The 26,715-nt window shown below is 41.8% G+C and overlaps 2 protein-coding genes across 6 annotated transcripts in view; one reads left to right on the forward strand and one right to left on the reverse strand.

The window, feature by feature from the left end:
• Positions 1-257: 257 nt before the first annotated feature.
• ntan1 (N-terminal asparagine amidase) lies at positions 258-22,659 on the forward strand. Of its 2 annotated transcripts, XM_086000786.1 has the most exons (11): positions 258-409; positions 6,902-7,004; positions 9,528-9,593; positions 12,677-12,785; positions 15,106-15,179; positions 18,359-18,412; positions 20,486-20,539; positions 21,607-21,704; positions 21,844-21,957; positions 22,105-22,243; positions 22,466-22,659. In XM_086000786.1, the coding sequence occupies exons 1-11, from the start codon at positions 329-331 to the stop codon at positions 22,639-22,641; spliced, it is 1,068 nt and encodes a 355-aa protein (XP_085856912.1). In that variant the 5' UTR covers positions 258-328; the 3' UTR covers positions 22,642-22,659. The 2 variants fall into 2 exon arrangements, with proteins under 2 accessions (XP_085856912.1, XP_085856913.1); XM_086000787.1 differs by having other exon boundaries at positions 259-409; positions 22,105-22,659.
• Positions 22,660-22,905: 246 nt separating this feature from the next.
• Positions 22,906-26,715, reverse strand: part of pdxdc1 (pyridoxal-dependent decarboxylase domain containing 1) — a 67,980-nt gene continuing 64,170 nt past the window's right edge. For all 4 annotated transcript variants that reach the window (XM_086000785.1, XM_086000783.1, XM_086000784.1 and 1 more), the window contains 2 exons: positions 24,887-24,991; positions 22,906-23,907 (listed from right to left, as the gene is read on the reverse strand). In XM_086000785.1, the coding sequence (XP_085856911.1) occupies positions 23,615-23,907; positions 24,887-24,991 (398 nt within the window). In that variant the 3' untranslated portion in view covers positions 22,906-23,614. The remainder of the gene's footprint in view (positions 23,908-24,886; positions 24,992-26,715) is intronic.

Genomic DNA, 26,715 nt, shown 5'->3' on the forward strand with positions numbered 1-26,715 from the left:
TACTCAAGTCAAAAGAACTTCCTACACTAGAGAGATCTGCGTATTGCCACAGGATGTAACTCTCGGGCTCAGACTAACCGTAAAAAACTAATTGCTGAAGGGTCTGTCTACCCACCCGTTGCCGAATTCTGTTCCCCAGCGCAATGCAATTGGGGCCGGGCTGCGGTGCATTCTGGGAGCTGTAGTTTCGAATGCTGCCGCCTCCCCGATAATGGCGGCATTCCACGCGTCAGGTGACTACAATTCCCAGAGAGCGCTACGGCGCGTGTGACGTTGCTGGTGAGTCGGAGGACCGGTAGCAGTGGAAAGGGCTGCGGCTGTGGATACCATGCCGCTTCTCATTGATAACCATCCAATACACCTGCCTTCGTCCACCGGAGAATTCATCGCACGTTATCCGCAGCTAAAGGTGAGGAGGTTTGGGACGTTATAATTGAGGAGCGTGTTCAGCCTGGGTCTGGTGCTGGGCTGCGTCAACGGTAAATGGGTAAATAGGTAAAGGACGAGAGCCAGTGGCTAAAGGCAGAGACTGTCAGTTGGTGGCTAGCTTTAACAACTGTGGTTGGATGTATTCCTGGAGGTTTAGTCACATTACCAATATTTATTCCACAACCAACATCACCAAAAAAAAATTATCTGGACATTTATCTCATTGCTGTTTGTGGGATCTTGCTGTGCGCAAATTGACTGCGACATTTCTCTCCCTTTTACAACAGTGACTACATTTCAAAAAGTACTTAATTGTCTGCAAAGTGCTTTGGGCTGTCCTGAGGTCGTGACAAGCGCTATATCAATGCAAAATCACAACAGAAAATGCTGGAAAAACTCAGCAGGTCAGGCAACATCCGTGGAGAGAAATTTGAGTTGACGTTTCGGGTCGAACCCTTCTTCAAAACTGGAAAGAAAAGAAAATAGATCGAAGGCAGGGCTGCGATCGGACAAAAGAAGTGAAAGAGCTAGACGAGATGGTAATAGGCTGAGATTAGGTGTAAAGTGTACTGGCAGGGCAAGAGATAGCTGCCAGGTGTGAGAGAGAAACAAAAGGAAAAGGGGGGGGGGGGGGGAAAGGAGTGGAAAAATTACAAGAAAAAATGTGTAATAGGGGCCGAGGTTATGATCTGAAATTGTTGAACTCGATATTGAGTCCAGAAGGCTGCAGAGTGCCTAATCGGAAGGTGAGGTGCTGTTCCTCGAGTTTACGTTGAGTTTCCGTGGAACAATACAAGAGGCCAAGGACGGTGAGGTCCGAGTGGGAATGGAGCGGTGAATTAAAATGACAGGCGACCGGAAGCTCGGGGTCACCCTTACGGACTGAACGGAGGTGTTCCGCAAAGCGGTCACCCAATCTGCGTTTGGTCTCCCCAATGTAGAGGAGACCGCATCGTGAGCAGCGAATACAGTATACTAGATTGCGAGAAGTACAAGTAAATCGCTGTTTCACCTGGAAGGGGTGTTTGGGGCCCTGGACAGTGGGAAGGGGGGAGGTACAGGGGCAGGTGTTACATCTCCGCTTGCACGGGAAGGTGCCAGACGAAGGGGAAGGGCTGTTTGGGGTGATAGAGGAGTGGACTAGGGTGTCTCGGAGGGAGCGGTCCCTACGGAATGCTGAAAGGGGAGGGGAAGATACGTTTGGTGGTGGGATCACTTTGGAGGTAGCGGAAATGCCGGAGGATGATCCGTTGAATGTGGAGGCTGGTGGGGTGAAAGGTGAGGACAAGGGGAACCCTATCGTGGTTCCGGGAGGGAGGGGCAGGGGTGAGGGCAGAAGTGCGGGAGATAGAACTGACACGGTCGAGGGCAGTGTCACCCACGGTAGAGGGGAATCCTCGGTTGCGGAAAAAGGAAGACACGTCTGAAGCACTGGTGTGGAAGGTGGCATCGTCGGAGCAGATACGGCGGAGATGGAGAAACTGGGAGAATGGAATAGAGTCCTTACAGGAAGCGGGGTGGGAGGAAGTGTAGTCCAGGTAGCTGTGGGAGTCAGTGGGCTTGTAGTGAATATTGGTCGATAACCTATCCCCAGAGATGGAGACGGAGAAGTCGAGGAAGGGAAGAGTCAGAGATGGACCATTTTGCTATCGTACTATATCAATGCAATTTCTTTCCTCCACATCCCCAATATTTTATCATTTATAATCCAAAGTGATCCATAGTGTCAGCTGTGGCTCAGTTGGTAGCACCCTCGCCTCTGAGTCAGAAGGTTGTGGGTTCAAGTCCCACTTCAGAGACTTGAGCACAAAAATCTAGGCTGATATTCCAGTGCCGCACTGAGGAAATGCTGCACTGTTGGAGGTGCTGTCTTTCGGAAGAGGCGTTAAACTGAAGCCCCGTCTGCTCTCTCAGGTGGACATAAAAGATCCCATGGCACTATTTTGAAGAAGTGCAAGGGTGTATCCCTGGTGTCCTGGCCAATATTTAACCCTCAACCAACGTAACAAAAACAGATGATCTGGTCATTATCACATTGCTGTTTGTGGGACCTTGTGTGCGCAAATTGGCTGCTGCGTTTCCTACATTACAACAATGACTACACTTCAAAAGTACTTCATTGGCTGAGTGGGTGGACCACTGGCAGAAGAAATTAATTGTGAATAAATGTAATGTAGGGTTTTTCTCTTTAGGGTATGAAGGATCAAGCAAGGCACTAGTTATTTTACTAATTCTGAAGAATTTTAATGACATTAAGACACAAGATGCCATACAACCTTATTCTGGGGAGTGCAACTTGAAACTCGGAGCGATCAGTTCCTCTTTCGGGAGATAAAGGGGTTAATTTTTTAATCAGTGATTTCTTTGACTGCTTCTTTTGATCTAAAAATCATTGTAAGCCTGTGTTTTTATATTTTGTTCCTGGGACAGCAGCTCGCGACAACAATTTCTGCTCCAAAGACCTTACTTAGACTTTCTTGAGAGCAGGCACCAAAATGTCCATATCAAAAAAAAGTCCAAAATCCTTCAGTAAGATGCTGCATGTTGGGTGAAAAAAATGGGTGATACTCTCTTACGAATAGTGTTGAACTACCTCAGAGTGAAGTCATTTGGGAGTGGTAGTAAACTGGGTGCTTATTATGTCAAATCCCTGTGGAATAGTAATCAAAGTAACTAAAGTACTGAATTATATTGCTAAATCAGCACAGTATTGTAGGGTTTATCTCTTTTTTCCTTTAGTATGCTTGAAAGGTAAGAATCAACCAAGACTTTATAATTCATCTTGTTGACATTAAGACACACAGGTTTTTCAGATAAAGATGCCACGCGACCTTATCTGGGAGTACAACTCAGACACAAGGGTGATCAAATACTGCTGGGAGATTGAGGGGTTAATTCCTCGTTGATGACTACTTTAAATGTTTCTTGTGGTCTCTCGCTATTTCCAAATTTGTCAACCTTTTTATACCTTTAGTGGTAGCTTCAGTTATTACCAAATAAAGAAAATGCTATTTGCTACTTTTATGAGTTTTTCTCCATGAGACTCTGCTCATGTGTCTGTCCTTGAGATTAAGGCCCATCAGCATGTTCCGACAGTACCTTAGTCTTATAGTTTCAGCGGTTCTTTGTTTAGTTGCCACATTGGTCTTACTGTGACGAATCATTGTTTTTACAGTTTTAGCAGTTATTCTTGCTGTATGTGGGAGCTGTATAGTGCTCTGAGCAGACCATATCCTTGTTTTTCACATCAGGTCAGAAAGCAAGCTTTAAAGCCCTGGAGCTAGCATGGAGAAGAGCCATGTTGCTGATCCCTAATGTCAGAGATCTGAGCTATAAGCAAACGCTAGAGAAACATAAGCTCTTGATCCTTGAAAGGAAATGACTGCAAAGGTATATAAGATATGAAAAAGTATAGAAATGCTATATCTAGAGCACTACTTCAAGTTAAGTCACACCAGTAGGTGGCATAGGTTTAAACTGGTGAGAGGCAAATGCCTAATCTCAGGAACCTCTGCAAAGAGTATTCAACACTTAGATTGGAGTTCTGCGTAAGTTAGTGAAGGCAAAATCCTTGGAGCCATTTAAGAGACTGTTGTGATGCTGTAATGATGAGATGAGCTTCCAACCACATATCCACGCCATCACTAAGACTGCCTATTTCCACCTCCGGAACATCGCTCGACTCCGTCCCTGCCTCACTGCATCTGCTGCTGAAACCCTCGTCCATGCCTTTGAAAAATACTGTTTCCAGTAGTTGGGTGAAGAACCTCTAGACTTAACTATTCCAACGCATTCCTGGCCAGCCTCCCACATTCTACCCTACGTATACTTGAGGTCATCCAAAACTCTGCTGCCTGTGTCCTAACTTGCACCAAGTCCTGTTCACCCCTGTGCTCGCTTTGCATTGGCTCCTGGTTAAGCAATGCCTCGATTTTAAAATTCTCATCCTTGTTTTCAAATTCCACCATGGCTTTGCCCCTCCCTATCTCTGTAATCTCCCCAGCCCGACAACCTCTTTCCCCCCCCCCCGCCAACCGAGATATCTGCGCTCCTCAAATTCTGGCCTCTTGAGCATCCCTGATTTCAATCGCTCCAACATTGGTGGCTGTGTCTTCGGCTACCAAGGCCCTAAGCTCTGGAATTAGCTTCCTAAACCTCTCCGCCTCTCTACCTCTCTTTCCTCCTTTAAGACGCTCCTTAAAATTGACCTCTTTGACCAAGCTTTTGGTCATTTGCCCTAATATCTCCTTATGTGGCTCAGTGTCAAATTTTGTTTCATAATGCTCCTGTGAAGCACCTTGGGACGTTTTATTATGTTGAAGAGGCTATATAAATACAAGTTGTTGTGATGGGGAGACTAGGTTTTGCAGGATGAATAAGTCTTTTTCATTCATTTATCATGGTCCATTTTGCAAGTGTTGCTTATTGGAGTGAGAATGATTGATTTTGATATTAAAGTGACCTCTGAGGGATGTCTGTCAAAACACAGCTCCTCATGTTTAAATGCATTTGCAATCTATATTTTTACTCTTCACATTACTTCTGATATTTCTCTAATGTCGACAGCTCTGAGGGTTTGCAAATCTGAAGTAAGTTAGAACTGATTTTTTTTATATTGGGTCACAAAAACTGGTTACATCTCTGCTCTGTAACAAACATAGAGCAAGTCTCGCTGAAAGTAACAGATTTGTCAAATCTGCATTTAGAAACATAGAACATAGAAAAATAGGAGCAGGAGTAGGCCATTCAGTATGATCATGGCTGATCCTCTATCTCAATACCATATTCCCGCTCTCTCCCGATACCCCTTGATGCCTTTTGTATCTAGAGTTATGCAGGAGGAGTCTGAAAGCCCATCGAGAAGGAATTGGAAGTAAACATGCTCTAGGTAATTGAACAGAGAGTGGATCAGAATATTTGAGCAATCAATGGCTTAACTTTATTTGTAAAGAAATTATCTTAATTTCTACACACATGATTCTTCGTAACTGTGTAATAGGAAGGATATTGAGGCTTTAGCAAGGGTACAACACAGATTGACTAGAATGCTGCCTGATATGAGAAAATACAAATTCAAAGAATGACTTGGGAAAAGTGTTTCTTATATGATAGAAATGTGTAAAATTATGAAAAGATGGGACAGAGTAGATGGAAGTATTGTTTCCAGTAGCTGGGTGAAGAACAAGTGGTCACAGATACAAGATTACATTAGATTTAGAACAGAGGGCAGGAGAAACTTCTTTACACAGAGTTGTGAGGATGTGGAATTCACTTACAAGGACGGTGATTAAGGAAGAAACGATGTCAGCATTTAAGATGAGATTGGATAGGTGGATGAGGAGTTGATGAGCTACAGGAACAAGATGGCTAAATGTGATTAGAACTACTTTCTTGCACGGAGGGTAAACTCTGACATGGATTGGTTGGGCTGAATGCCTGTTTCTGTGTTGGAACTTATTTATTTCAATGTATTTTAAAATAGAACAGTTCTGCTGAAGATCCATTAGATCTAAGGAATGGTTTGGCTTAATGCCCTGTTTCCATGTTGTAACCTCTATGTATATAAATCATTGTGGAGTCAGTATAAGTTCAGTGAGTTGGGTATTCGAGTATAACAGAGGCTGAATATTCTATTATTTTCTGAATTATAATTCAGATACTGCTGTATAAACATTCTGATGGTGATCAGGAAGATTTTCAACCTGGTCCGTGATTCTATGTATACAGTCTTGCCAAACAATTTACTGTTTTCAGCATTCTGCATTACTTTGTGCCAAAATGATCACAGGCATGTAACCATTTCAGATCTTGATGAAGAGTGAGAATCCGGACTTTTTTCTCCTTCCTAGCCAGGGGCCAATTATAGTGCGCCATTGCTGACCTGGGTTGAAATCAGCCACTCAGGATAGAGTGGGTATTAAATCTGGGAAAGGTCTGGGCTGTATAGCTCATTCCACACCTTGTGGTGTGTTTACCTACTGAACAATTAGGAGACTTATGTAAGTGAAATTTTTGACTTGTGTACTCAATTTGCATTGTGGGTAGATTTCAGACATCTGGAATAACTAGTTCAATGATGAGTATCAAACAGCAATCATTCCTAGTATGAGTCTGTCACTGCACAAGCACAGACTTAAGTAAGCTCTGCTCAATAGTGTCATCAATCTAAATACTGTAGAAAGGGTCAAATTCTCCTTATAACCCAAGATGGAGCTTTGCTGAATTTGTTAACCTCTCTGGTAATGACTTGGAAAACAAATTTGGAGGATAGTGCAAGATATAATTGCTAATTATTCTAACAGGAAATACTAACATGAACACCCAAACCATAGAACTTCCTTATTCTGTGATTGTTTTTTTCATGTGAGGTGAACTTCTTGACAGAGTAACCAGAAGTGGATGCACATTGCCTCACCTGAAGGTAAAATATATTATCCATATTAGTAAACCCTAATTCTGTTATTTCATGCAGGAAGGTGCAAAAGCTCTGAAATCCAAGCCAGCGGGCAAGATAGACCCTAAAGGTCTTCTATATATTCAGCAAAGAGAATTTGCAGCAACAACTCCTCAGGCTGGTAAGCATCATTATATTTCACATTTTCAAAGATAAAGCCACAGGAATGAAAAAAGGCCGTTCGGACATCTAGGTTGCCCCATCTCCCAGCTTCACTTCAAGGACCTGATCTAATTGATTTCATTATTTTTTTCCTATCCCAAACCAGTCTCTCTCCATTGGCTGCGCTGCACAATATAGAGTTGATCCAGTTGCCTTCCAAAGTCTATAATTGAGTCAGTTTAGTGCACGAGGTGGATGTCTATCTACAAACATTAAAAAAAAGTTGTTCCTTAAATGAAGTTTTGCTTGTGACTTCTTTGGCTTGTAGTCATACGCATTGCTGATTTTATTCTCTCTACATCCACCTTATCACAGAATCAATCACAGAATCACAGAATCTACAGTGCAGATAGAGGCCATTTCGGCCCATCGAGCCTGCACCGACACATATCCCACCCTATCCCTGTAACCCCACGTACTTAATCCCCTAACACGAAGGGTCAATTTATCATAGCCAAATCAACCTAACCTGCACATCTTTGGACTGTGGGAGGAAACCGGAGCACCCGGAGGAAACCCACGCAGACACAGGGAGAATGTGCAAACTCCACACAGACAGTGTGGATCACTTTTCCTAACGAGAACGAATGTAACCTTTTTAAAGAACGAATTTGCGTTTATAGAGCGCTTTTCACGACCTCAGGATGTCTCAAAGCACTTTACAGCCAATGAAGTACTTTTGGTCGTGTAGTCACTGTTGTAATTTAGGAAACACCTTGCTGAGCACAGATTGGCTGTTACATTTACCTGCACAGTGACTGCACTTTAAAACAAATTGATAGATTGTAAAGTGCTTTGGGACATCCCGGGGACAAGACCAGGTACTATATAAATGCAAGTGCGTCATACTTTTCCTAGTTTATTGATCCAAAACCTGCAATAGCCATGTTGTCTTTGAATCCATTCCTCTACTTCTGTACCATAGGGCAGTGGGAGTCAATTTCTGTAAAAAAAAAAAGCAGGCAACAGACTGCTTCAGGGAGTGACTGACTCCACTGAACCTGAATAGATGTCAATGTCAGATCTGAATTTGTAACTGGCTCATCCGTTGAACTTCTGTTTTTTTTTACTAGTAGCGTCACATGGTATTGATTAATTAGAGGAACTGTTTCATAATGACTAGAAAGTTATGCAGTATTCTGCTAAGGTGGAGCTGTTTGACATCCTGTCCCATCACAAGGTCTGATTGTTGTGATAGGCACATCCTGAGAGGTCAGTTAGAGGTTAGATTGATTTCTTTATCTTCTTTGAAAAGATGCTACTTATTCATTGGTAGGTCCTCCAATTCAGTGAATCTCTAGAATTGTCTACCCCAGAGGGCTCTGAATGCTCAGTTGTTGAGTATATTCAAGGCTGATAGATTTTTGGACACTAAGACAAACAATCAAGAGATATGGGATAAGGCGGGAAAGTGGAGTTGTAGTAGAAGATCAGCTATGATCTTTTTGAATGGCGGAGCAGGCTTAAGGGGCCGTATGGCACACTACTCCTATTTCTTGTGTTCTTATGATAGGAGATTGGAGAAAAACTAGAGAAAGACATGGATTCGGGGCTAGTGCAATTGGTAGCCTGTGGAAGATTTGACTTGATGGATAAGAGGAAGAGGGCAAGCAGCAGAGGCAGCTGAATGGTTGATCTCAATCTTCGTGACAAAGAAGTCCATGAGCTCCCCGCACTTATTGTTGGAGGTGAAGGTGGAGAGGGCAGGGGAGAAGGTTTTAATGAGACAGTTGGTTGTGAAAAAAAGAAGACGTGGTTATCTTTGCTCTCCAGGATGATTCTGTTGAAATGGGTGAGTTTGGCAGAGGAGCACTTGATGTGGTCCAGCCAGATCTGGTAATGGATGGCTAGTCCTGTTGTGTGGCAGATCCGCTCAAGTCTTCGCCTCTTGGACTTGAGGGAGCGAAAATAGGGGCCCTACCAGGGAGAACTGCCATGATGGGAGAGAGTAAAGGTTTTTCTAGGGATAAGGGTACCAGCCACCAATTTTTGTGGACTTTTGCCAAGTAGGTGAGACTTTTGTTCCACTGGATTCAAGGTCAATGCTGAACGGACTGAATTCTAACCCACCGTGTCACCAAATTCTGAATTTTTAAATGGCAAAAAATAGACTCAGCTACTTATGAGTGCACAATAGCACTGTGTACTATGCCAAGCAGTCTACTGTGAAGCAGGCCAAGCCAAGAACTTTAATTTGGCTGTGGGCTGCAGGTATCCTGATTCTCTCCCAGCAGCTCTGTTACTACACAGGTCTAGTGTCTTTTATTTATACAGAGTTGTGACACAAGAATTGGGAGAAGCGTAACCTGGTGACACTCTGTGGCCAGGATGGAACCTGGGCAATTTACTTCCAATTCAAAGGAAAGTAAAATTTACATTGAGCCCTTGGAGCAGAGTTGGGAATTCAGAGGTGATGAAAACTTATTTGTTGTAAAATGCAGAGATGTTGACTCATGTTTTCTGTATGTCTTTTTAACCACAGGTTCTGTGTCTATACTTGGAACAGAAGATGCAACTACTTGCCATCTGGTAGTTCTGCGACACACAGGTAATGAGGGGTGTTGTACAGTGGTGCAAATGAGCTACAAACTTATATGTTTCTGATAGTGAGAAGATTCATTGTGTAAAACAGTGTGGATAGGTGTCTCAATTAGTAACTACCCAAAATGGTCACATTCTTTCCAACCTCTGAAATTCTGCAGTTTTAAAACTGAACATTAATCAGCAGGGCAAGTAATATATTTGGGGATTAAATTTGACAAATAATTAGATTTAAAAAAATCATTCTCATGTTATGGGTGTTGCTGGCAAGGTCAGCATTTAGTGCCCATCCCTAATTGCCCTTGAGGAAAGGGTGGTTGGCCTTCTTGGACCGCTGCAGTCCGTGTGTTGAAGGTGCTCCCACAATGCTGCTAGGTAGGGAGTTGCAGGATTTTGATCCAGTGATGATGAATGAACGACAATATATGTCCAAGACTTGGAGGAGAATTTGGAGGTGGTGGAGGCCAAAGGTTTAGAAGGTGTTGCCAAAGAAGCCTTGGCTACTTGCTGCATTGCATCCTATAAATAGTACACACTGCAGCACGGTACAACGGTGAAGGATCGGATGTTTAAGCTGTGGATGGAGTGCAGATCAAGTGGGCTGCTTTGTCCTGGATGGTGTTGAGCTTCTTGAGTGTTGTTGAAGCTGCACTCATCCAGGTAAGTGGAGAGTATTCCATCACACTCCTTACTTGTGCCTTGTAGGTGGTGGAGTGCTGCATCACAAAACACACAGAACTCTGGTACAGCATTGGACTGTTTGGCTAATTGTATGTAAACTGATAATTGTGTGATTTGCCTGAGATTTTTTAAAATTAAGTGAAGCAAAAAGGTTGGTTTCATAAAAAAATTGGATAACTCCTTTAGTCATTTTTATTTACTCTTTCATTTTCCCTCCATCTTCCAATCCCACATCCATGCTGTCCTCTGCAGACAGGATCTAGATGAGCGCGCGCTCTAGTGTAATAGCTACTACTGTAACTTTTAGATGGTCTTTCAAATTGTGCAGGCATAGAAAATACAGCCACTTTCATGATGAAATTGTATGAAATCTACTTAATCTGTGTTTCCCCCACTTTCTCCTCCTGAAGACTCTTTGCTGTGCTACAACTGCACAGACACTAGTTGCTCTCCCCTGCTTTGCCCCATGGCCGTTCCTTGCGTATGAGACTCGACAGTGAATCTACGTAGAATTACATAGAATGTACAACACAGAAACAGGTCATTCAACCCAACTGGTCCGTCCTTATGCTCCACACAAACCTCCTCCCACCCTACTTCATCTAACCCTATTTGCATATCTTTCTATTCCTTTCTCCCTCGCGTGTTTATCTCGCTTCCCCTTAAATGCATCTATGCTGTTCGCCTCAACCACTCCCTGTGGTAGCAAGTTCCACATTCTAACCACTCTCTGGATAAAGAAAAATCTGAACAGGTTGTTCAACTACGGGTGGTATCCCAGTTGACTCTGATGTTGTCCTTGCTCAACGTCTCTACATACACTCACACGCCCACACACCAACTTGTATTTATATAGCGCCTTTAACGAAGTAAAACATCCCAAGGTGCTTCACAGGAGCGATATAAAACAAAATTTGACACCAAGCCACATAAGGTGATATTAGGGTGGAAAGCGGTAGGTTTTAACGTGCATCTTAAAGAAGGAAAGAGCTTTGGGGAGTGAATTCCAGAGCTTGTGGCCCGGGCAGCTGAAGGCATGGCCACCAATGGTGAAGCGATTAAAATCTGGGATGGTCAACTGGCCAGAATTGGAGGAGCGCAGATATCACGGAGGGTTCTGGGGCTGGAGGAGATTACAGAGATAGGGAGGGGTGAGACCATGGAGGGATTTGAAAGCAAGGATGAGAATTTTAAAATCGAGGCGTTGCTTAATCAGGAGACAATTTAAGTCAGCGAGCACAGGGGTGATGGATGAACAGGACTTGGTGTGAGTTAGGACACAGGCAGCAGAGTTTTTGATGACCTCAAGTTTACAGAGGGTAGAATGTGGGAGGCCGGTCAGGAGTGCGTTGGAATAGTCAAGTCTAGAGGTAACAAAGGTATAGATGAGGATTTCAGCAGCAGATGAGCTGAGGCAAAGGCAGAGTCGGGCGATGTTACGGAGGTGGAAATAGGCGGTCTTAGTGATGGCGCGGATATGTGGTCGGAAGCTCATCTCGGGCAAATATGACGCCAAGGTTGCTAACAGTCTGGTTCAGCCTCAGACAGTTGCCAGGGAGAGGGATGGAGTTTGTGGCGGGGACAATGGCTTCGGTCTTCCCAATATTTAGTTGGAGGAAATTTCTGCTCATCCAGTATGACAAGCAGTCAGACAATTTAGAGACAATGGAAGGGGTCGAGAGAGGTGGCGGTGAGGTAGAGCTGGGTGTCGTCAGTGTACATGTGGAAACTGACGCTGTGTTTTCGGATGATGTCGCCAAGGGACAGCATGTAGATGAGAAATAGGAGGGAACTAAGGATAGATCCTTAGGGGACACATAGAAACATAGAAGATAGGAGCAGGAGTAGGCCATTCGGCCCCTCGAGCCTGCTCCGGCATTCAATGCGATCATGGCTGATCATCCAAATTCAGTACCCTGTTCCTGCCTTCTCTCTATATCCCTTTAGCCTTAAGAAATATATCCAACTCCTTCTTGAATATATTTAATGTATTGGCCTCAACTGCCTTCTGTGTTAGAGAATTCCACAGGTTCACCACTCTCTGGGTGAAGAAATTCCTCCTCCTTTCTGTCCTAAATGGCTTACCCCTTATCCTTAGACTGTGACCCCTGGTTCTGGACTCCCTGACCAGAGGTAACAGTGCAGGAGTGGGAAGAGAAGCCATTGCAGGTAATTCTCTGGCTACAACACACACACTCACCCCCCACCTCCTGGATAGCTCTCGGGAATGGGAATCCTGGTTGAATTTTTTCCCCTCCCTCTCAGTCTTCTGTTTTGTTAAGTTCAGAATTCTACTTGAGGTATATTTACGTATCTGGGTAATTTTATTACATTCACCCCATATATCTGATAGTTAAAACTGTAAATTCTGTTCTTTGCCTTATACACATTATCTGGATTCATTTTTAGGGAGTGGGGCTACAAGTTTGGGACACTATGATGGGTCAGCTACAGAAATGGCGGTGTCCATGATGTTAAATGCTGTGAAGTCCTTGTCAGTAGGATGTGATCTTGGAAGGTAAGATCTCAATGAAAAACTAATATAAGGGCACACCTGGAGTAACCAATCTGGTAGCTGGATTTTTTTTTAAATTCGTTCCTGGGATATGGGTGTCGCTGGCAAGGCCAGCATATTTATTGCCCATCCCTGAATGCCCTTGGGAAGGTGGTGGTGAACCGCACTCTCGAACCGCTGCTGTCCCTGTGGTGAAGGTACTCCCATAGTGCTGTTAGGGAGGGTAGTGCTGTTAGGTAGGGAGTTCCAGGATTTTGATCCAGCGACGATGAAAGAATGGCAATATGTTTCCAAGTCTGGATGGTGTGTGACTTGGAGGGAAACTTTTAGGTGGTGGTGTTCCCATGTACCTGCTGCCCTTGTCCTTCTAGGTGGTAGAGGCCACGGGTTTGGGAGGTGCTGCTGAAGAAGCCTTGGCAAGTTGCTGCAGTGCATCTTGTAGATGGATCGTTAAACAATAAATAATGGTGATCTATAGACTGCTATGAAATGGGAGCTTTGTATAATTGTGATCAGCTTTGCACTGGTTGTTACAATTTTCAATTTTTAATCTACCTGCTGGTATATTATGGTCTAGGAGTAAGAGCAGTCATGTTGGAAAAGTGGAAAATTCCAGTTTGGGATGTGGGTTAAGAAATTTGGATGTAGATGAGCACCTATAACACAGGGCTTCAAATAATCCAAACTGAAATAATCAATAGAACCCAGCCTGCACCTATTGAATTGCATGAGGTGGGTGTGAGGTGTAATCTTAACCACTGAGGGTGTGATGAGAGACAGGAACATTAGGACACGTACGTGGGATTGTCCAGAAGTTATAATCTTCTGGATTGATATTTTTGATTGGAATCAAGTCAGATTACTTACTTCCTCATCCAAGCATTCTCAATTACCCTCTCTTGGTAAAACTCTTAATCTTAGTATTGGTTAAGAGAGTTATACTAAATAAAACAATACAAGCTTTATTAATAATGAGTGGGTGGAGACTTGATTGATGCACTCAATCTCTTCATACAGGAGGAAGAATTACTGTGTCCATTATTTACAGCAACATTATAAACATGTTCTTTTTTTAAATGTAATTGCAATGCTGCTAAACATAGTAATGCACTCTCCCCAATGTGACAGTGTAGGGCAACCTAAATAACTTGGCCAAAAGAGCAGCATTGCTCTGAGCCAAACAAGATTTTACCAATCAGCAGCCAGGCCAAGTGTGAGTATAAATTAAGGGTTGTTGTAAATTCCCTTTCATGATGTGGTGAATACAACATTGCCCAGACTCTCTCCTGGGATAATATTCTTTTAATATAAGTAGAATTTCCAGGAGTCAGATTGATGAACAGCAATTTTGCAAATCATACAATTTTTTAAATATTAAAGAGACTAATAAAAGATTCATTTGAATTTTAACCTAGTTTTATACATTTGTTTTATTAAGCTTGAAACTATTGAAAACACAGAGTAATTCTGTATAAAGTAGTAGTTCCCACACATACATATCAGATTGAATTGCACATTGCAATTCCACGATGGGGGCAGGGGCAGGCATACACTAATATCCTAAATAACAACAGAAAATGCTGGAAAATCTCAGCAGGCCAGGCAACATCCGTGGAGATAAAATAGAGTCGACGTTTCGGGTCTAACCCTTTTTCAAAACTGGAAAGGAAATGAAATAGATCGAAAGGCAGGGCTGGGAGAGAACAAAAGAAGTGAAGAGACATTAAGAGGTATTCAAAATGAGACGAGATGGTGATAGGACTAGTGGAGACAAAAGACGGCTCTAGATTAGGTGTGAAATGTTCTGGCAGAATGAGAGACAGCTGCCATGTGGGAGAGAGAAAAAAATCCTAATATCCTACATTGGTGTACAGGGTCGATTAGTAGAAGTGTACATGCGTGAGCAGCATTGTACCTTAGTTGTTAAGACAGTCACTGGTGGACTGTGAGGCAGAAGCTTATGCAGATTTCAGCTCCTTTTAAGAAAAGGAACATGGTTAAAGGGAGGTCTCAGCATATTGTCTAGATTGGAAGGGGTCTAGATTGCTTGGAACTTCCCTAGTTAAAGACTAAGGCCGAACATCACCTGGACTGGCAGATATCCATATGTTTCACCCACATTTTTACTGTTCTGTTTATTTATAATACCACTATATCGGAGAAAATACATTCCCAAGATTCTTTTCTCCCCTTGTGGCTTTCCTTAGGGAATATGGTGTGTTTTAAAGAACATTAATGTTCCATTAATCCATAGGATTTTCCAACCTAGATAAACATCATCTTCCAAAAACGTTTGTTAATTTGGTGTAATTTTGTATTTTAGATATGAGGTTCACCTTGTTGGAGGATTCATTGATGAAAGGTCGCTGTCACACAAGCTCACTATTAAACTTCTTAGTAGGTTTAAATCTCATATTTTACTGTTGAGACATTTTGGAATTTCACATAATTTATGTACAGGTAGACTATCCTTTATCCGAAAACCTCGGGACCAGCCGAGTTTCGGATAAAGGAGAATTTCGGATTTCGGAAGGTGGGTCGGCGGGGGTCCGCGGGGGGGTCGGCGGGGGGTCGTGCGCACGACTTACGCTGACGCTCAGCGTAAGTCGGTCGGCGGGGGTCGGGGCCGGCGGGGTACGCGGGGGGGGGGGAGCCGGCGGGGTCCGCGGGGGGGTCGGCGGTTGTCGGGGCCGGCGGGGTCGGCAGTTGTCGGGGCCGGCGGGGTCCGCGGGGGGGTCGGCGGTTGTCGGGGCTGGCGGGGTCGGCGGTTGTCGGGGCCGGCGGGGTCCGCGGGGGGGTCGGCGGTTGTTGGGGCCGGCGGGGGGGTCGGCGGGGGGTCGTGCGCACGACTTACCCTTTATCCGAACTTCCAAAACTGGAACCCTCTAAAAATCGAAGGTTTTTTCGTTCGTACGCACAACTTACGCTGAACGAAAAAACCTTCGGTTTTTAGAGGGTTTCGGTTTTCGGAAGTCCGGATAAAGGGTAGTCTACCTGTATTATACTAGTGTATCTCTTGTAGTGTCTGTGGTGAAAAACAAGAAAGAGAAATGAAAGTATCATTGAAATTATTGTAAAAATGCTGCTTTTTTTGTATCTTGTTTCTTTTGCTTTCTTTATTTGTGGTTATCTTTCTGTTTTGCAATAAGACCACTATCTCTGGGGAAAATACATTTCCCAAGTTTCTTTTTTCCTCTTGTGGCTTTCCTCAGGGAATATGGTGTGATTTTAAAGTGCCTCCTGATCTCTGTAACCTCCTCTAGCCCTACAACCCTCTGAGAACTCCGCATTCCTCCAATTCTAGTCTCTTGTGCATCCCTGATTTCCTTCGCCTCTCCATTGGTGGCTGTGCCTTCAGCTGTTTAGGCCCAAAGTGCTGGAATTCCCTCCCTAAACCTCTCTGCCTCGACCTCCCTCTCATCCTTTAAGACGCCCCTTAAAGCCTACCTCTTTGATCAAGCTTTTGTCATAATATATCCTTATGTGGCTCAGTGTCAAATTCTGTCTGATAACACTCCTGTGAAGTGCCATGAGACGTTTTTCTACATTGAAGGCACTATATAAATGCACATTGTTGTTTAGTAGTTGGGGTTGTTTTGGTTTCTTTTTTCTTGGATGATGTTCTGCAGTAGACAGCAACAGCAGCCGACACTCGTGCAGTGGTTGGCACTGAATGTGGCATCCCCTACAATCTGAAGTGCATCTTCCCCACTCACTATCTAGTTAAACAATAGAATGACCCAGGGTCCATAACATAGAATCTTTGTTGCTTGTACTGGATGCTGTGACCTTGCATGTGCCACCAAGTCTGTTCTCCTGTTGTTACAAAAGGCAAACTAAGGCTCGAGGGGCCACATGGCCTACTCCTGTTCATATTTCTTAAAAGATACTCTATCTAGCGAGATGAAGCATGCTTGTAACTTAACAAACTAGTTTACTTTACATGAAATAAATTAGTAAACTGGATACAGTTTTGACAGTGAAATTCATAAATTTCCTACCACTCCTCCTTCTTGGAAAATAATAAAACAGACTTGCCTGCCATTCCAGGTAAAAATTCACTTTTAAGTTAGCTTGACCCTAAGCTAACTGGTATTGCATTTAAATTACAAGCAGTATGGGTTCACTCTGCCATTTTGGAGTCTCTGTCCCTGACTGATTTAGAAGGAGCAATTTATCTCTTGCCTTAGTCTGTGGACAGAACATTTTCTGATTTTAATGAACTCATAATGTGTATTCCACCAACATCGACTGAAACAAAGGAGATTATCTGTGTTGATGACCAAAGATGTTTTCTTAGCGATATGACCATTTTAGATATTTGACTGCAGTACTTCCCATAGAAGCTGCAGCAAAACGCACAAGTGAACAGTCTGATGGCTGATTGGAAACATTAATGAGTTTCCTGAAGAGAGACAATCACCGAGGCCTCCACCCAGTGTTTCTTAATTCGTTTTCTAAATGGCTATGGCAGTAATCTAGATTTCATGTCGACTGGCCCCGAATGTTGTCCAAAATATTGTATCGCTGAGACTTAACCCATTGTAAGTTGAATCTAACTTCATAGTAATATCATTACATAAAACAAAATCCCTTCCAGGCCATACATGTAAAAGTTCCAAAATGCTACACAGGTGCTGGCACTCAGCAGAGGGGAGCTGGGAGTTGGGGGGTGAACAACGGGAGCTAGTCGTCAGTGAGGATGAGCAAGAAGAGGCTGGAATTAGTGGGGTGAGCGGGAGAAGTTGGCACTTAGGACAGGAGCAGGGGGAGTTGATACTCCATGGGGGAAGAATGGAGTAGCTCAGTTGTAAATAAATAAATGAAGCGGAGAGGCAGGGAGAAGGGAAAATAAATAAACATATAGGAACATCTGTAGATGGAAAGAACCAAAGGAAGATGGAAGCTTGAGAAGGAATCAGTATGGCTGCTGTCCAAAGAGTGTGCGGGTGGGAATGGGGTGGAGAAAATTATTTTCAGAGATGGTGAAATATTTCTTGATTGGATGAGTATCCCAGATATCAGGCAAAAAGATGTGACAGAACATGCTATATGCCATATATGTGAATTATCTGAAGTTATTTGAAAGAAGTTGGAATTTGTGCACTTTGCTTAAAGGCAGCTTTCTGGTCTATACGATTCAGCTATTCACTAGAGAAACTTGCTGCGACAGTGGGAAACTTCTTTAAACTTTTAATTGCCACTGTGAGTTGTGTGACACCACTAGCACATTGATTACTCATTTGTCAGAGAATCTCTAACGTTTTTAGAAGCGTATATCACTGTCCTGTTCAGAAATTGCTCCCTGATGTGAACTGTAACTCGTACTACCTCATTGAACCGCCTTTAGCATTATTAATGGTGAGTTCCATTGTGAACTGAGCTGACTTATGTGGCGTCGGTCTAACTTAATACTGCAATTTGTCACCTGGTTGTCTGATCTGTTTTTAGACATCCTTCGGAGCTCTGTTGGGTATAAATTAGAGGTCTGCAAACCATAATAGTTGCATCCAAGACATCACTCTCTAAGCATTCTGTATATAATCATCATAGTTTTCTGCTATATTCATTTGCAGAAACTTTCAACAGTCAGTCAGAGAACATTCATTTGGAAACATACTGTGTAACAGGTAAATCAATTTATATTTACTGTAACTCTTTTCACTGTTTTTCCTTGCAGTAAGAATGATGAACTGGAATTTGATTACTGTGGAATATATTCATTTTTAAAAATGTTATGAAACCCTTACTCAGACTGATTTTAAATTATTTGTCTCCTCCTTGTTTTGATTAATATCTTGTCCTCTATTGTATGACTGTTATAAATTTAAACTTTGTTTTAGGTCTATTGTTAAAGAAAAAAATTGAATTTTTCACTTTTACTAATGATCTGTAAGATGTGGGCAGATAATTGTACAACATTCGCAACTCCTCAGATAATAAAGCAGTCCATGCCCGCATGCAGCAAAACCTGGACAACATCCAGGCTTGGGCTGATAAGTAACGAGTAACAATTGTGTCACATGAATGCCAGGCAATGGCCATCACCAACAAGAGAGAGTCTAACCACCTCCCCATGACATTCAATGACATTACCATCGCTGAATCCCCCACCATCAACATTCTGGTGGTCACCATTGACCAGGAACACAACTGGATCAGCCACATAAATGCCTTGACTACTAGAGCAGGTCAGAGGCTGGGTATTCTGTGACCAGTGACTCATCTCCCAACTCCCCAAAGCCTCTTCACCACAAGGGACAAGTCAGGAGTGTTATGGAATACTCTCCACTTGCCTTGATGGGTACAACAACAGTCAGGAAGCTCGACACCACCCAGGACAAAGCAGTCCGCTTGATTGGCACTCCATCCACCAGCTTAAACATTCACTCCCTCCACCACCGGCGTACCGTGGCTCAAATGTGTACTTTCTGCAGGATGCACTGCAGCAACTCGCCAAGGCTCCTTCAGCAGCATCTCCTAAACCCATGGCCTCCACCGCCTAGAAGGACAAGGGCAGCAGGTGCATGGTAATACCATCACTTCCAAGTTCCCCTTCAAGTGACACACCATCCTGACTTGGACATATATCACCGTTCCTTCTTCATCCCTGGATCAAAATCCTGTAACTTGCTACCTAAATTCATTCTGGGAGTACCTTCGCCACAGACTGCAGTGGTTCAAGAAGGCAGCTCACCACCACCTTCTCAAAGGCAACAAGCAATGCGCAATTGCAAGCGACACCCTTATCTCAGAATAAGTTTTTAAAAAAAATTCTCTAAAATCAGTTCACTTATATTGTTACTTTTAGTTTTTTATCTGTCCATCTCCAAAATACTGTTCGTGTTTCAGTGAACCTAGCCAAGACAGTCTAAGCAAAACCCATGTATTGGTCTCCTTTTTATTTCCTGTTTTCTAATTCTGTAGTATTTCAGTTCCATCCTGTTCCTCTTCAATGTTATCTTGCTAGGCACCAAGACAGAACTTTTATGTTGTGCTCAACAGTAATACCAAAGCCACTGATGTTGCTATGTGTGCACATAGTTTTCACAATGCTTTGTAACTTTAGTAACCTTGTTTTATTTTAACCTTCCTGAGGACTGCTGCCAGTGTCAGTTTTAATTGAGATTTGGGAATATTTGTTCCAATGCAGGGATCATTCCCTGCACCTGCTGGCAGCAATATTCCCTGTAATGTTTTTTGGGTGCATGGGCCCATTAACCGCACATGCGCGAAAAATGTATTTCTATTGAAAAGTCGATGAACGGCTGGCGCGGGACCTCTAGAGCGCTGCTCAGCCACATTGGCCGGCGGCGGCAGGCTATCCAATTTCTACCCCAGTGCCTCCTTTTCCACACTTCTGTTATGTGCTATTTCTTGCTAAATATTCTGCCCTAGGGTCACTTCCAGGAGCAAAGACAAAGAATACTCATTCTATCGCAGATTGCTGACATTGGTGTTTGTGGGACCTTGCAGTGCGCAAATTGGCTGTGTTTCCTACATTAAAACAGTAACTACACTGCAGAAGTTATTCATTGGTTGTAAAGTGTTTAGTGGCGTCCTGAGGTCATTAAAGGCGCTATATAAATGCAGGTTATTTCTTTCTAATATTTCTCACTTCTGCCTCACTTGTATGATCTGTACAACAAATGACATGGCATTATATTAATTATATATTTAAAAAAATGAATGTTCTTTTGTAGAGCTTAATGATGTAGTAAAGAAAAGTGTTCACTGGCCTGTAATATATGGAATAGGTGAGTATTTGTTGCAATTTTTTCCTCCAACCTGTCCCACAATTTCATTTTTCCCCAAGTTTAAGTTGTGAAGTATCCTCAGCATCTACTACAAAATCTTTTCTTTGTGTTTCAAACTTACTGTATGGAGATTAGGTTTTCTATTGTGGGCATGAGCTCTGGGCTTGCACTCAAGTTCATTTTTTCACCCCTCTTCCGATCAAACTGATTTGTGCTGTGAGATCATTCCATTGGCAGCAGAAGCCCTCTAACACCTTGCCCAAGTAACCATTCTCTTGTACAAGTCTAGATTGAGTGCTGCCAGGCTTTTTAGCCATAGAGGGCACAGTCTCATCTTGTCCTCACTTGATGCTTACCAACACTAGATACTGATTGAGGGGGAGGGGGGAATAGTTGTTTTGCTTTCCTAGATTAAGCAGCATAGGACAAGTGTAGTGTTGCCATTGCACCCCTGGTTGACAGTACCTGAAGCCTGGAAGCTCATGAGCCGAGCAAGTGTTACAAGAAAAGACGTGATCATTTTGTTTTAGCAAGAATTTGTTTGGTTAAGAGAGCGCCACATCAATACAGCTATGGGAAGCATTAAAAAACAAACATATTTGAAATGATCGCGTTCTGTTTTAAATCGTTGATCAAGAATCTGCAGCTCTGACCCTCCAGTGGAATATGAAAACAAATTTGAAAATCATTGACAAAGTTGTGTGAGTAGATAATTGTGGTGAAAATAGAATTGTTAAATGTTATGACTGCCTTTATTGTAAGGGCTATCCCAATGGCTCAGTCAGTAAATTCACTGTAGTGTGGTACTGAGTGACACAGAGCCAGAGGATGCTAGATTTGATCTTTACTGAGTTAGCTAATCTTGTAGCAATAAGTGTAATGTAATGTAGTTTGTCCTGGTATCTTTAGGTTGGGAAAGGGAAAAAAATAGCCAGTGCTTGCTCTTTATTTCCATTCAGTGCAAATATTGGGTTTGGTATTAATTAGCTTTCTTGCTTCTGAAATCATTAAACTTTTTTTGCTGTTTAAAGAGCAAGTTCGCTGTGGTTTGGTTAATTTTCTTTCAGGTGTAAATGTGAAAACCGGAGAGATTTTTCACGCAACTTTCCCAGATAGAGGTCCAGATGAGGTTATCCGCTCTGCTCGTACTTTTATGGGGGGTTCTGTAAGTTCCAAAATCACCTCAAAAATTAAAAGTCAATTTAAAGTTGACCTGTGTAAGTCACCAAGATGATGTGCTAAAAATAGAGCTGACTTCTCTAAAGTACATTTCTTTTCCAAGTCATCCATTTTTGTCTTCTAAGATGTTGTCAATTTATGATGCAAAAGTGGAACAGCTGCAGATTGAACCTTACCAGTGGACACCATTTCCAGCCGCTCAGTTCTGGTTGCAGCAGACTGATCAAGTGATATTACAGGTACAACATTTGAAGTTTGCTGTAAAAATGTTTGCCAGTTGCCCACTGGCAATTACTTAAAGGTCAGAATTTGGATACTTTATTAGAAATTTCACATCTTTGGCCATATATACAATATTTATTGCTGTATGCTTTCTATCTCTACAGAATTTTTCAACATCTCCAGTTGTTGAACCCCCACATTTTATTAAACATATGAGATCTATTTTCCGATTTCTAAGTGACGATCCAGAGGCGTCATTATTTCCTAAGGGCAGGTCCAGGATCTACAAAAAAACTACAGCTGGTTTGTGGGAGAGGATTGACTGTGCTGCCTAATTTTTTTGGATTAGAGTGCCACTAACACCCAAGTGCTTTAACTGCTTCTAATCACAGGAGGCTTGTTTTTGCATTAAAAAAGCTTAAGGCAGTCCAATGCAAGTGTTGCTTCAAAAAATCATGTAACCAGTTTACTGGATGGAAGTACATTAATTTATGGACCACCGTATACAGAATGCTTCTTGTGCAGGTCGTTGTGGAATGAGGTTACCCATGCTGGATTGGAGATATTATGTATGCCTCACATTTGATGAAGATGGGAGTTCGCTTAAGGAAATTTTTTGGAGTGATGATTATTATACTGACGCCATTAAGCCTGGTGAGAGTACCAGTATATTTGTTGATTATGTAATGAATAAGAATTAAAATAAATTATTTCGATTTTCTTGTGTGATGCAGCCTTTTGGATAATGTGTGCATTCTGTTGGTAGTAATTGCATGGTGGACAGGCAGTAAAATGGAATACTCCCCTAACATCTACATAAACACCTGTTCTACTTGCTCCATGTTCAGTCCAGTCAAAACCTTGAAGATACCACATCCTGGCATCATACACTTCCTCCAAGGCTGTTTCAAATACATGTCAAGTCTCTACATTTTGAAAGTATATTTTCTAGTAATCAGCCAGAATCACATTTCTGAAACAAATTTTATTTGATTTTGTTGAACTAAAAATCCAAACACTGAATTTAAAAGTTATGTTTTTTTGCTTGAAGCTTAAATTATGTTCAAGCAGCAGGGTTTGAGCTTTTTTAAATTAAGAGATGTACATATAGTGTGGGTGGTACAGTTAATTATTAAAGGACAAAACCACCAATGTGCAAAATGAACAAAAATAAAATGATCCCCACCCAATTAAATATTGACAGCAATAGTAAAGTTTACTAATTTTAAACAAAAGTATAACTACAAATTAACCCATATTCATGGGGTGATAGCATACTTAATTGTACTGCAAATGTAGTTAGTCAGGCTGATAGTGTAAGGAAGGAAACTTGAGTTTTCTTCGCACTCTACAGAAAACAGAACAATTGCACTTTTGAGATTCAGCCCACATGACAGATTCCAATTAGGATCAACATTTTAGAGACAATTTGCAATCAACTTTTTAAATCAAACTTTCAATTACAATCTGCTGTGGGAAACCGATACGACAATTGAAATTCCTAGTCATATCACAGCAATGTGCAAAATCCTAATTAAAGGCATACAACAGTAGTATCCTTACTGTACTATCACATGGCACAATTCACATTAGTAAAGGTTCCATGTTATCCCAAACATCAGACATGTGCTTTTCCTGTGTACAAAGTCTTACTGCTAAAAGGTTTTTTTTGCTTTATCTAAGATTTTCTTTCTCTAAATCCTCAGCTTCTGTTGGTACAGGGGTCTGGTGAACTTCTTGTACGTTGATACTATTTGTATCAGGTTTTCCTTCAGGCAGTGTTGGACCCGGAAGCTCCAAATCACCATTCAGCTGAGCGCTTTTGTGGACATCATTTTCAAACTTAAGTCTGGTTGGTTCCGTAATGGTTTGAGATTTTTCCATTTCTTCCATGTGTCCCACTGAAGAAGTTTCACTGACCATATCCGAGGCAGAAGTCCTGGAAGATCTTCTAAACAGTTTCTGTCCTATTAAGATAAACATTGTAATATATACATTAAAAACTTGTAGCACATTTAATATGCTTCTTTAATTAGGTTTGAAAATAGTTTCAACAACACTTAGCCATTAACATGCAAGAATGGATTCTTGCCTAAGAAAATATCCTGTTATTGTGCATGATCGCTGCATTGCCACTAAGTGGAAGCTAAACACTGCCTCACAGGTATGGAAAAAAAAACCCACTGGTCGTAGCTGACTGTTCTTGCACACTTCCGCGTAGCTGTCTCAAGAGCGGCTATAGCCTGGGACCGGTTACACTTTGACTTGCACACACTGTTCACCAAATAGGTGGTGGACAAGTGATTGTAACTGTTAAGAGGTGCATTTGAGCAACTTGGTTGATTCAAGTATTTTGTCAATGCCCCAGGGAATAAACCGAGATTGAGACCTTTGCACAAGTATAAAGTAGCCTTAGTATTTGTAGGGTGGAGCATGACAATATATTGTACAATGATCATATACTGATGAGAGATGCTCCTACGTTTAATTTTTTTTTAATTGCATAATCCCAACAGCATTAAGTAAACTGATTTTTCCTTTCATTTTCAAACCCATCAATATTACATATCACACTATACTTACCACTGGAATCAAAACAAATACTCCTATAATCGGAATGACATTAAATTTATAAATCTAACTTTTATTTATGGTTTTGGGCTGTTTTTCATATTGTATAGTGGGTTAGGTATTTAGATTCAATATCAGAATTTTGACCGTATAAAATCAATTTACACTATCTCAAGTTCAGTGCAGAATCCCAATTTCCAACTCACTCCAGAGGCAGAGAGACAACACTTTTAGTTCCTGGGTTCAACATTTCAGCAAAGTGATTTACTTTTGATTTTTTTTTATATCAAGAAAATCTAGATGACTGATCTGTACAGCTGTCACACTGCATATCTTCAAAAGCAAGAACGAGAAAAATAAAAAAAGGCAACATACCAGGTGACTTGCGTTTGGTGCTACTCGCTGTAGGTGTTGGGGGCGGGGTTCCTCCAGAGGTCTGGGCTTTCAGTGCATATAGGTTATCTGTTGACTCCAGAGAACCTGCCAAACAATATCAGGATAAACATAACAGAAAATAAAGTGGGGAAAAATGGTAGTAAATATGAACCTACATAATGAGCACAAATAGCAACATTCATTGTTAGAAAGTTCTGCATAAGTCACCCTTGATGATTAAATGCACAAGGCCAATTAAGTGTAGATATACAAGTTCAAACATGAATAGCTTTATAGCCAAAGTTTTCAAATCAGATTTCTGTTTGGTGCTGGGTATACTGGTCACCACCGGCAGTGCTCATTACTTCGAGAAATGTCTTGAGTGTTTCAGAAGTTGGTGGTTAGTGACTGGAAACTGAACAGGAGGAAGAAAGGGAAGGGGATCAGGACGGGGGAAAATTTATGGACAACGATTGTTGTATTTATTACCTACTTTTCATTTAAGCTTATTACGAAGAAAAAACTCTACACCCTCTTTGCATCTACATCGTCAACAAAAAAATACTCAATTCTGAAAGACTAAATGCAAAATGATAAACTTCCAGTTTTAAATAGAACCCTTTTTCAATTAGATGTATATTTTAAATTAAGGTACACTAAAATAATACCGTTTCAGTCACAATTCAGTTATGCTTTGTATTCAGCCATAACTAGATATATTTCTATTCATTTAGCAAATACCTATTCTGTATTTAAAATTGTATTTTTCTATATTCTGTGATACAATCTTGTACCAAAATAAATCACTCAATGTTTAAGTAGTTATATTTTATCTTATCTTGAAATAGGCACAGTAATGCAGGGGGTACCACTACTTTTTGGGCAGAGGGCCACAATTCCAGCCTTTCAAAGCCTGCGTCAGGTTGCTGCAGGAGCAGTGGTGGTGGGACTGACTGGTGGTTGGACTACAGTTGGTACCTTTTGCCAAGTTCTAAACTGGAACAATGTGAATACATCATTTTCAGATTTTCCAAAGTCCCATACTACACTCTACTTCCAATCAAATTCAAATTTTGGAAATTTCCGTACCTATACATTTTGTGGAGCCTGGATAGCAATTTGTAACTCACTCCCTCTCTTTCTCTCCTGAACAACTGCAGCTCCAAAAAAAAAAATCCTTTTCTTATTTTAAAAGTGGAGGTTCTATTTTTTCCAAGTTGTTTGCAGGGAATATTTATAGTTTTGGGCCACCCTGTACTAGTAGGACTGATGGCAGAAAATTGGGAATCTTCTGGGGGCTGCAAGAGATTTGTGAGGGACACAGTTGGGCGGTGCATTAACAATGCTTTAAGATTACAATAATCAGTTTTAAAACAATTCTTCAGAAGACAGTTGCCCTTTCAGATGGCATATATCAACAGGGGGGCTGTGGTTTGTGATTGCAATCTGAAATCTTTGCTGCAAATTTCTCGGCAGCTCTAGCCGTGATTTTGAATTGCTGCTAAAAGTTTAATGAAAACAAATGGAGTTCAAGCTCTCTTGCAGTACAAGGCATATCTCTGATGGACAAAGGTCCAACAGCATGGATTCTGTAAATTGGTTAAGCATGGTCTCTCTTTTCCGGTAATTTACTGTTCATCAGTTTTATGCTTTTAAAATATTGGAGGCTATAGACAACTACTGAAGCAGTTGCTGGAACATACCTGAAAATGTCTGCTGCCTGGCTGTTTCTGCAGTTTTAAAATATTAAAAAGACTAGCATTTCTACAGCGCCTTTCACAACCTCAGGACGTCCCAAAGCGCTTCATAGCCAATGAAGTGTTTTTGAA

The sequence above is a fragment of the Somniosus microcephalus genome, chromosome 11 (genome assembly GCF_052327205.1).
Source record: "Somniosus microcephalus isolate GS21.2 chromosome 11, FLI_Smic_1.0, whole genome shotgun sequence".
Lineage (NCBI taxonomy): Eukaryota > Metazoa > Chordata > Chondrichthyes > Squaliformes > Somniosidae > Somniosus > Somniosus microcephalus.